At 32.0% G+C, this 12243-nt stretch overlaps 1 protein-coding gene across 3 annotated transcripts in view; it reads right to left on the bottom strand.

Moving 5' to 3' along the window:
• Nucleotides 1-3281: 3281 nt before the first annotated feature.
• Nucleotides 3282-12243, bottom strand: part of LOC139513254 (testis-expressed protein 10-like) — a 30384-nt gene continuing 21422 nt past the window's right edge. For all 3 annotated transcript variants that reach the window (XM_071301585.1, XM_071301584.1, XM_071301586.1), the window contains exons 11-16: nt 8398-8468; nt 7539-7651; nt 5964-6035; nt 5230-5518; nt 4107-4249; nt 3282-3374 (exon numbers count right to left, since the gene is read on the bottom strand). In XM_071301585.1, the coding sequence (XP_071157686.1) occupies nt 3300-3374; nt 4107-4249; nt 5230-5518; nt 5964-6035; nt 7539-7651; nt 8398-8468 (763 nt within the window). In that variant the 3' untranslated portion in view covers nt 3282-3299. The remainder of the gene's footprint in view (nt 3375-4106; nt 4250-5229; nt 5519-5963; nt 6036-7538; nt 7652-8397; nt 8469-12243) is intronic.

Consider the following 12243-nt stretch of genomic DNA (forward strand, 5'->3'; position numbering starts at 1 on the left):
ACAATTATTCCATACACCAAATACAGTAGACCTATTGCATACAGTATAAGAAAAAGACAAAAAGACAAAAACTTAACTTAACCACTGAACCCTGAAAATGAGGTCAAGCTCAGATGACACCTGCCAGTTTGACATGTACACCTTACAATCATTCCATACACAGAATATACTAGACCTATTGATTATAGTATCTGAGACTTGACCACCAAAACTTAACCTTGTTCACTGATCCATGAAATGAGGTCGAGGTCAAGTGAAAACTGTCTGTCGGGCATGAGGACCTTGCAAGGTACGCACATACCAAATATAGTTATCCTATTACTCATTATAAGAGAGAAATTGACTTTACAGAAAATTACAACTTTTTTTCCAAGTAGTCACTGAACCATGAAAATGAGGTCAAGGACAATGGACATGTGACAGACGGAAAATTTGTAACATGAGGCATCTATATACAAAGTATGAAGCATCCAGGTCTTCCACCTAAAATATGAAAGTAAGCTAACGCCGCCACCGCTGGATCACTATCCCTATGTTGAGCTTTCTGCGACAAGTGTTGCAGGCTTGACAAAAATCGTCTATATACTATTTCATGCGGTTGTCTGTATATGACCATCAGTTAGATTGTGTTCAGTCAACAACAAAAAAGCATGAAATGCTTATATTCTGCATTCATTATTGTTTTCCATGGAACTTTTGTAATTCTAGTTAATATTTGACTATAAAGTCTGTTGGTTGTAAAGTACCTGCTAACATCAATTTGTATCTCATATATATATAAGGACTATAATTCTGCACAATATCATCAGACGGGAACAAAATTTGAACTTGATCTGTAACTTGTCACGATAGAACTATATACTAATTATTCATTCAATTTCTTCAAGCATGATGAAAAAAAGGCGAGGAAAACTAATTATTTAAGTGAATTTTCCAAGTCTAAGGACCATAATTCTGCACAAAATCGTCAGACCTGAACACAATAAAAACTAAATCTTGAACTTGTCTTGATAATCCTATATACATTGTACCAATCTTCAAATCAATATCTTCAGGCACGAAGAAAATAAATGTGGAAAACTGACAAGAGTGCAAACTCAAGTCCCCTTCGACTTCATCTGGAGGGGACTGAAAAAGCCTGAAGGTGGGTTGGGATCATATGACTGCGCATAATTTCACGCATGGATTACAATGCACACGAAACGTATGTGTTGTAAATTCAATATTATATTTTTAAATATTTTGATTGATCAGAAATGTTAAATCATTGTAGTTATGTCACTAAAAGAATATTATCGTTATTATATATATAATGTGTATCTGTAAAAGGCTCAAAATGACAATTCACCCATTTTTACCATTTCCCCCCCATAATTTGGGTTTTAAGGCAAAATAAAAAAAATTCCTTATCAGTCGCCTATGATTTTTATTTGCTCATCCTTTGAAGCTATATTTTAGCTTTTTATATTAGATTTGATTCAAGTGTCATTGAACTTTTTTTTTTATATTCCGATAAAAATATGTCAACCTCTATTTTCCCTATCATTTCATTGAAAAATGGTCCCTTTTACATACCTGCTAAAAAGTAAAATTTTGAGCTTATATGGTCCACGACCCCCTAATTTTTTTTGGACCAATTTGATTAACTGTAAAGAATAAAATAACAAAAAATATGGCACTTCTGATAGAAACTTCGAATAGGCCCGAGCCACCATAAGCAATGATCTCAAAATTAAAGAGAATCCATTGTATTAGTCAAAACTATAATCTTATTGTCAATTTAAGACTCCCAAAAAGGTTGCCAAATTCAATTCCAACCTTTGTTTATGTTTCTGTTGGCATTGTTTTTTTGTGCTTAGTACAAATCTGATTTGTCAAGCCATTTCAAACCAATTTTAACAGTTTGCTCTTATTTTGTGCTGTTAAACTACTGTCCTAGGTTAGTGTAGGATTGAGTGCTCACAAACACACATATTCAACGTGTCTACCAGAATTCAGGAGCCTGTATCTCATTGTTTGTCATAGGTTAATGTCCATTATACTTGTTCTGTGTCATAAATCAGTTTGTTGTTTTTTTCATTTGAATTGATTCACATTGTGTCATTTTTGTCTTGATATTTGATAGCCGACTAAATAGTATGGGTTTTGCTCATTGTAGGAGTAAGGAGTAGATTAGTAGGATTTAGAGGGGGCATATGGCCCTGCACCTCTCCCCTTTTGTGGGAAAAAAATGATTGATTATATAGGGAATGACTGTGGCTGGCCCCTTCTTGTGAAGATTTCTGCATCTCCCACTACCAAGGGCTGCAATCCTGCCCCTTCTTCACCCTTGCAAGGTTAAGACAGAACTTGTGTATAGTGTAGTGTCATCTGTCAACAGATATAGACCACACCCACTCTGACTTCATCATTCTGGACCAATGACAAAACCTGTACTATCCGAAATTTTGGAGGTGTAAAAATGGCGTTGTCCAGTGTTTGCAATGTTTGTAAAGCAAAAACTACATATATATGTTGTAATCTAACATTTGCACATGAAAAATGCCCAAGAATTTCAACAAAAGGATTAATAATCTAATGTTTAAATATGGCAATAATTGTTTATCTGTTCAACTGCAACCAATGAAAATCATTAATTTACCTTGTGGATTCAAATGCTGACTTTATCTGCCAAGTGTGAAAAGATGAAAATCGTATCAAAACCCTCAGCTAGCAAAACTGTCTATTTTATACAAGATCGCAAACAATCTTTTCTTAACACATTACAAATAAATTGAGAATTTCTATAGCACATGCATTATGCCTCCGCTTGCATAGAATGGTAAAAGTGACACCATCCAAATTCGACTTTGGTCTATGTTTTGTGGTAATAAGCATTGCCTATTATTTTCTTACCATTTGGTTGAGACAAACTTGAAATTTAGTAAACAGAAACTAGTTTTGGGATGTATGTACAGACAAGGATAACATTAAATGTCCCCTCTGTTACTGCATAAAAAAACATTCATCCTTATGGGTTCAGATGAATTGTGGTAAATTCCTTTAAACTGAACTTTGGAAGACCAAACACAAAAATCCCAGACAATATCTTATCACTAAGTTCAAATGTATCTGCTTGACCACCTTAAAAGTACACTAGGTAGGTCATCTAATTTTTGTGTACTGTCCTTAAAAAAAGACGATAGTATCAATATTTTAACATTTCCATGAAGAAAATACAGCTCTCTCAGGTATATAATTATTGGAAAATGTGTAAAAAAATATTGAATGGAATGAAATCATCTAGTAATACATTTTATTTATATTTTAAGTCTTGACACAAGGAAAGAAAAATCTGACCACCACTGTTGTTCTCTCAGCTCAGGGTAGGATTTCTGAAATATGATAATATTCTGATTAGTATTAATAGAATAAAATGCAGTAAACTGCAGTAATGAAAATATGAGTAAGAGTCTCTAAAAAGCCAGTATAACTCGCCTGAGAAAAAATGTGCAACATTAAAACCATTTAGCAAAATAGTCTGTCATCCGTCACATGCTTCAGTCCAATTGTGACAATATAAGATATGTTTTAAATGTCTATCAGTCTATTACAGTTTTAAAGGTAATAACATGAAATATTAAACAAGTATATAGAGATTTTAGGATAAAAACTTCTATAAGGAGTCTATTGACAATTCTGGTCATTATGACTTATATATGTCTTTCTTGTTTTGCTAATAATATTTGCTGTTTAAAGTTTCTCACTATCTACAGTGGAACCATGTGTATTTCAACTAGACTAAACATTTCCTTGCACTTTTTATGCCCATGCACAGAACTATACCTCTATTTCAAGTTTTTTAATTGATTGTATGTCTGAAAATATTTATCCCACAATTTTTCAATATTCATTTGAGTTAAACATTTTTATAAATGCATAAGTAGTAAATTCAAACTTTAATATGGCCAAACTACTTATAATTGCCATGAAAGTTTAAAGTTTGTCGGTTGAATGCATCTTTAGACATTATTTCTATTCTTATTTTTTAAAAGGACAGTTTTATTGTCCCAAATTTATTTCCAGATAAAGAATAAGTAATTAATTGAAAAGTAAAGTTGAGTTACCTGAATTAAAGAAACTGTTGTTGTTATTTCAGGAATCACATTGGCAGGAGTTTTCAATCTGTCTATCCAGTTATCATAGTGGCTTATCCAGAGCGAACCAGTTTGGCAAACTTTCTTCAGTTCTAAATGGTTTGTATTTGTATCTGTTTTTTTAAAATATAAAGTGATCAATATTTAACATAGACTAAATATTAAAAAACTTTTTTTTTGTAATTTATTGTAAACTAAACCATAGACAGAACCAATTAGCTTAAATATTCAGTGGTTACTATAATATCTTTTTATTTTGTTTTAACTGATCTGATTGAGTAAAATTCTAACTTAATATTTCTGTAACTAATATAAGAGAAGCCTCTGTTTTAAACCCTGGAATTAATTGATGCATGTTTTCTTCAATCCTAAACAAAGATGTTGCATTTTCACCTAAACGTTTTATTTTTATCAAAGGAGAAACAATAACAGGGAAACTTTATTTGCACTTTGAATTCAAAAATCCAAAATTATGATATCAAATACATCTTTCATATCATTATGTTCATAAAACATCAGTCTGTCTGTTATCAGCATTAATTGCATCTCAGATAAATACTTGACATTGTGGTTGGTTTAAACAACATCATGTGGTGACCACTATAGATCCATTAAGGGGGGGGAGGGGTAGTAAATTTCATATTGGTATCAAGTTGTCATATTCAATATTAATGATGATTTCATCTATCAATATAATGTTTTTTTTATATATATATAATTATATATAAAAAAGAAGATGTGGTATGATTGCCAATCAGACAACTGTTCACAAGAGACCAAAATGACACAGACATTAACAACTATAGATCACAGTACAGCCTTCAACAATGAGTAAAGCCCATACTGCATAGTCAGCTATAAAAGGCCCTGATAAGACAATGTAAAACAATTCAAACGAGAAAATTAACGGCCTTATTTATAAAAAAAAAAATGAATGAAAAACAAATATGTAACACATAAACAAACGACAACCACTGAATTACAGGCTCCTGACTTGGGACAGGCACATACATAAATAATGTGGCGGGGTTAAACATGTTATATGCCTTTATAATGAATTTATATATTTATTTATTTTTTAAACAGAACTTACCAAGGAGGTTTTCTTTTAGAATTTTAACCAATAAACATAAACCATTCTCCATACAACACACAGATTCCACCATCTTTTGTAAAACAGAAGAGCATCCATTTCTAAACTCATCCAGTGACTCATTCAACAAGATGTTCCTTGTTGTTATTATTTTCTTACAAAATACCCAGAAATGTGGAACAAGACTTTCTGTTAGAGTAGATGTAACTGGATAGTTGTAAAAATCCATCTGATTGGACAAAATCATCAGTGATATAAGATTACCATCTGTATAATTTGAATCCAATTTCTGCAACAACAAAAAAATGAATCTATCAAACTCAATTTAGTATTTAAAAGCTTCATATTTGCTAAAAGCAGTCAGAAATAATGAAATATTTATGACATAGTTATCAGTGTGAGTCATGTTTTTGTTTATTTTGGCTGGTAAAATACATCTATAAACCACAAAACTTCTTCATGAAAGGTGTTTCAAGCACATCACACTAGTCATACATAATTTTGTTTTATGCTTCTGTAAAATGTATGGGCTACGCAGGTTGAATCAGAGCTCACTGTCAAGACACTGATGGGCTGTAAAGCAAGTGTTTATCCTTACTGGTCATTTTGAGACATGTTTTCTACTGAAATTGACATATAATTCACCAAAATATCCATAATCATTAAGTTAATATCTCATCTGTCCTGGTGAAGAATTGTCAAACTTTGGAAAAAACACAACGTAATAGACTTACTTGCAAAAATCCTGACAAAATTTGTACAATTTGTTCTTGGTCACCATACTGGGTTAGATGTGAACTAACTGCCTACAAAAAACAATTATTATTCTTTCTTAACATATTCCAAAAATTATTGCTCCCTGCACAGAGGACATAATTATGTAGTCTTTGTTTGTTTGTCCTTCAGAATCAAAAAAATACCAAAAGACTGCTTGATATGTTGTGTCATGTGTACTATCATTTGTCTGTTTGTCTTTTTCTTTTTTAGCCATGGTGTTGTCAGTTTATTTTTCGATCGATGAGTTTGAATGTCTCTTCTGGTATCTTACTCCCACTTTGATAGACAGCTTTCATACTTGGTAAATTATTTTCAATATTTAGCATATTACTCTCTTGACCATAATATAACTTTACTTTGATTTGATCTTTTTTACAGAAGTTGTTTTTTTGTTACTTTTATACTTTTTGTCAATACACATTGACACCTTGTGAATCCAACTCCCCTGATAACATGTGACAGAAAGCTATCATACTTGGTAATACTGTTTATTGTCATGTGTGGTTGACCTAACTTTACTGTCACTTTGTATAACAAGTTTACAGGATTATATGAGACTTTTACCATTTCTTTACTATTGAAAACTATATCAACACATTTACACCTTGTGAAGGCAATGACATCATTTGACTGAAAGCTCTTATTCTTAGTAAGATGGTTTGTCATCATATATAGTTGACCATACTATTTCATCATATAGAATTTTTTTTACTAGTTAACAATATTGTAAGACAATGACAACTTGTGAATACAACTTCTCTGAGACCAATTACAGAGACCTCTCATATTTGGTAGGATTGTTTGACATTGTGTGTACTGTAAATTCACAAATTATTGCGTGCATATACTATTGCGATTTTGTCATTTTGGACTTGAATGTGGTTTTAATTTTTGTGATATTGAGAAAAATCCTATTTTATTCATATTAAAAATTTCAAGATGTGAGTTTAAATTATTACGACTATAACCCTGTCACATTTTTAACAATAATAAAAACTTCGAAATAATTTCTGAATTTACAGTGGTAAAGCATCTTTTTGATTTCACAGTTCCTATGCAAGTTGCAGGAATTTTATCATTATTTTACTATTGTAACAAAGTGGCACCTATTTACTTAAGTATTTGTGAATAATTTTAATTTTGGATGTAACGAGTCTTTTGATTGGCTGACATTGTTTTGTTTATCAGCCCATATACATAATTTGGTCATGTGACCATGACATCATCAACGTTTTTTCATGGTTTTCTCCGGTTTAAAATGAATTCAGAATTAAATTATAACAAATAACTGTAATGTCTATTCGAAATAACATAAAAAATGTGGTGCATACTTTACGCGGGTTATTCAGTATGCACCACATTTTTTATGTTATTTCGAATAGACAGAAAAAATATTACATCATTCCTTAAGAAGAAAAAAACATCATGTGTACAGCAGACAATAAACAATTAAACATACATACCATAGCATAACTATATTCAATACATTTAAAATTTAATATTTAGAAACATCACTTTGTGTTTTGTTTTACCTCTGATAGAACACAAGTTCTCTCCCATTGATTACTTTCTGCTAGAAAATTGTTGGCAGCAGCCTCATTAATTTCACATCCATATCTGTCTCCTTTCTCACCACCAATTGCTCCTAAAAATATATGAATACAGTTTCAAGTTGATGTGATCACGACTTCATGGCAGATTATATTTAAGCACTGTTTTCTATGCTTTTTCATGCTCTTCAAACTTATGCACTTTTTATTCTAATATTCATTTAAATAAGCATGAATGGTAGCAATTATTTGATTTAACATTTTTACACTCAAAATATGACACAGGACATTTTTTGAAAGAAAAACAAATGCATATATTATTTGTGTGCATCAAAACATAACTAGATTACACAATTGTGAATAAACAGTTATAAAATGGTCATTAAAGGGATCAAAGTAATGTCTAAAGCTATTGTCTCTTGTCAATTTTGTTTACATTCTAATGAAACAGTTACACAATTTATCATTAGCCCTTTGGGAGTCAGTATCTCAGCTGGGAAAATTTTGCTCCAGGCCCTGTCGACGACACTTGGTATAGTGGGTAGCCAAGCCCCTTGGACATGGACACTCCGCCAATCAACTGGAACGCAGATGGTTGCTTCATCTAGTAGCAGGGTGCTACGAAAAGGGGTTGAATTGACGGTGGAAAGATGAAAAGTAGTTAATTACTTGGGGATAAGAAGAAAAATTAACCAGTGGTGAATTTCGTAATGGTTCAAAGATCAGATGTGAAACAGCTGAGTGACCCCCAAGGAATTGAATAGGAATGTGGTTGTAAGGGGATGGACTTAAGTTTAACACCTTGGACACCTTCAATGGCAACTATAGAATAAACACTCACCAAGTAGAACACTCATCATAAAACTAATATATTCAGCATCTGCATTTGGTGTATGATCCAATTTGGAATACCTGATAACAATATATTGAAGATTTTATATGGACGTTAATCTGCTGTAATGTATTTATACTAGAAAAGATGTAATTGTTTCTTTCTAAAACAGAATAAAGTCAGAAGTTATGTTCAATAACAAATGTGAAGATTTGACAACCTCATTTATGATTTCATGCACATATATATATTTAAGAAATAATTCATGGCAGCCATAGATTAGTTTTCATTTAACCATGGGTTTTTCAATTCTATTTGATTATTTTATCTCAAGCAAAGCGAGGATTAAAATACCATAAGAAATGCCAAACCCAATTTCTGTGGGTTTTTATGTCACAAATTGAGAATACCTGGTAGCACAAATAAGGTGACAGTAACGAAGAACAGTCATTTTCGTGTATGTTTGTGCTTGCGCAAAAAGCAGATATACTGTGATCATACTCGTTGACAATATATAGGTCGTCAAATTAGAATTATAGTTATTCTTTCATATTATTTGGATACTGATTAACATTAATAGCCTTTTTTTTTATATTTAGCTGAAAGTACAGTAAAACCTGTATAAACCGGCCGGCTACGGGACTATGAAAAAGGGCCGGTTTGGACAGTGAGCTGGTTTATTCAGGTTTCCGTTTTGACCGGAAGTTAATGACTTGTGACGTCCGACATTTTGCATGTAAAAGTTCTCTCTGATTGTAAATTATATCTGATAAATTAAAATACTCTCACTTCGTTTTTCATTGTTTGCATTTGCATTATAATGCTCGCGTTGTTTGGATTGTAAGACGAGAGTTGCGATTTACTCCCATGATCAATAATTTGAAATGTTAGAATGGCCGATTAAAAAGCCAGAATATTATCAAACGTAATTTCATCACTTTCGAAACATTGTCGTACAGTGTACAATATCCATTGATTGTTGTCATCCGGGTGTTTTTCATTATCTAGGTCATTTGTTTAGGGGTTCACAACAGGGAACCCATGATTTCGAAATCACGATGTGAATCTCTTACTCCGGGATTTAAATTTGTTTATCCAAGTTAGAAAGTAAGTTCAATCCGAGATATATTCGGTGTGTCTTTTCGTTTAATTGACACGTTTATAAGTTTTAATAAATAATACAGCTCACTACTGTACGATTGTAGGTTCACAGTTTGACACCTGACTAATTGATTATCACGAAAAGCCATATTGTATAAAACCAGATGCTCCGCAGGGCGTAGCTTTATACGACCGCAGAGGTTGAACCCTGAACGGTTGGGGCAAGTATGGACACAACATTCAAGCTGGATTCAGCTCTAAATTTGGATTGTGATTAAATAGTTGACACAGCATAGGTTTCTGACACAGAATGAATGTGTTCTAATGAACTTAAAATTTTTGTTTTCTCTTAGAGCAATTCACTATGCTGTTGAATATTAATCCTCTCAAAAAAATGTTTGAAGAAATTTTCTTTTTTATTTATGAAATTTCAAATGAGAAAAATTGAACCCAATTTTTTTAATCACATCCCCCTTTCCCTTATTCCAAAACTAATCTCAATTAAAATTTCTAATGGAGTTTGCAACAATAACTACTCATTTAAATACATCATAAAATATTAAGATGTAAAAAAACTGCTTGTTATCACTGAATGGTAAAGATTATTTTAATTTATCAGTTGGTAGTAAAAAGTGAATATACATTGTATATTGTATATAACAAAGATTTAAGTTGATTCTGGACAAAGAAAGATAACTCCAATTAAAAAAAAATCTTGCTATTGCACAATATTTTGCAATTAGATATTTCTTGCTTACTATTCTGGACAAAGAAAGATAACTCTAATTAAAAAAAAATTTGTTATTTCACAATATTGTGCAATTAGATATTTCTTGCAATTGCGCAATACTGTGCAATTGAAAAGACTTGCTATTGCACAATACTTAATATAATAATTTTGGATCCTGATTTGGACCAACTTGAAAACTGGGCCCATAATAAAAAAGCTAAGTACATTTTTGGATTCAGCATATCAAAGAACCCCAAGATTTCAATTTTTGTTAAAATCAGACTAAGTTTAATTTTGGACCCTTTGGACTTTAGTGTAGACCAATTTGAAAACAGGACCAAAAATGAAGAATCTACATACACAGTTAGATTTGGTATATCAAAGAACCCCATTTATTCAATTTTTGATGAAATCAAACAAAGTTTAATTTTGGACCCCGATTTGGACCAACTTGAAAACTGGGCCAATAATCAAGAATCTAAGTACATTTTTAGATTCAGCATATCAAAGAACCTAACTGATTCATTTTTTGTCAAAATCAAACTAAGTTTAATTTTGGACCCTTTGGACCTTAATGTAGACCAATTTGAAAACGGGACCAAAAGTTAAGAATCTACATACACAGTTATGACAGTTAGATTCAGCATATCAAAGAACCCCAATTATTCAATTTTGATGAAATCAAACAAAGGTTAATTTTGGACCCTTTGGGCCCCTTATTCTGTTGAGACCAAAACTCCCAAAATCAATACCAACCTTCCTTTTATGGTCATAAACCTTGTGTTTAAATTTCATAGATTTCTATTTACTTATACTAACGTTATGGTGCGAAAACCAAGAAAAATGCTTATTTGGGTCCCTTTTTGGCCCCTAATTCCTAAACTGTTGGGTAAACTCCCAAAATCAATACCAACCTTCCTTTTGTAGTCATTAACATTGTGTTTAAATTTCATTGATTTCTATTTACTTAAACTAAAGTTATTGTGCGAAAACCAAGAATAATGCTTATTTGGGCCCTTTTTTGGCCCCTAATTCCTAAACTGTTGAAACCAAAACTCCCAAAATCAATCCCAACCGTTCTTTTGTGGTCATAAACCTTGTGTCAAAATTTCATAGATTTCTATTAACTTAAACTAAAGTTATAGTGCGAAAACCAAGAAAATGCTTATTTGGGCCCTTTTTGGCCCCTAATTCCTAAAATGTTGGGACCAAAACTCCCAAAATCAATACCAACCTTCCTTTTGTGGTCATAAACCTTGTGTTAAAATTTCATAGATTTCCATTCACTTTTACTAAAGTTAGAGTGCGAAAACTATAGGTATTCGGACGACGACGACGACGACGACGACGACGACAACGTGATAGCAATATACGACGAAAAAATTTTCAAATTTTGCGGTCGTATAAAAATATGTTTTGATTGCATATCGATCATTGAAATTAATTAGACAAACCGGTTTTGACAGGTAATAATTAATGTAACTAAGAGTATTGGGACTTCATAATTAGACCGGAATTCGGAATACACAGGGTCCGGTTTACAAAGGGTATTTTAACAAAGACTTTGAAAGGAAAAATATGGGACTTTCATTTTCGGCCGGAATGGACAGGAAACCGGTTTATTCAGGGTCCGGTTTAATCAGGTTTGACTGTAGGTTAATTTTTTACAAATTGTGACATGGATGCGAGTTGTCTCATTGGCATTAATACCACATCTTCTTATATATAATCAATACCATAAAATTACAAGAACAACTGAATCAATAAACTTGAATGTAAGATATATGTTGCAGCTTACTTCTGATTTTATAGTTGCTTAAGAGTTAATGATAGCAATGACTGTTTTAAATTGACATGTAAAATTCACAAGTACAATTGGTACACAGATGTGTGTGTACATTGTGATGCCACATTTTACATACCGGTACATGTTTTCTCAGAAGTTGTGTGTTTAAGGTTAGTGTGGTCAGTTTAATTATTCAATGTTTGGTAAATTCTATTACCCTTTTCAAATTTATATACAA

The sequence above is a fragment of the Mytilus edulis genome, chromosome 2 (genome assembly GCF_963676685.1).
Source record: "Mytilus edulis chromosome 2, xbMytEdul2.2, whole genome shotgun sequence".
In the NCBI taxonomy this organism is placed as follows: Eukaryota; Metazoa; Mollusca; class Bivalvia; order Mytilida; family Mytilidae; genus Mytilus; species Mytilus edulis.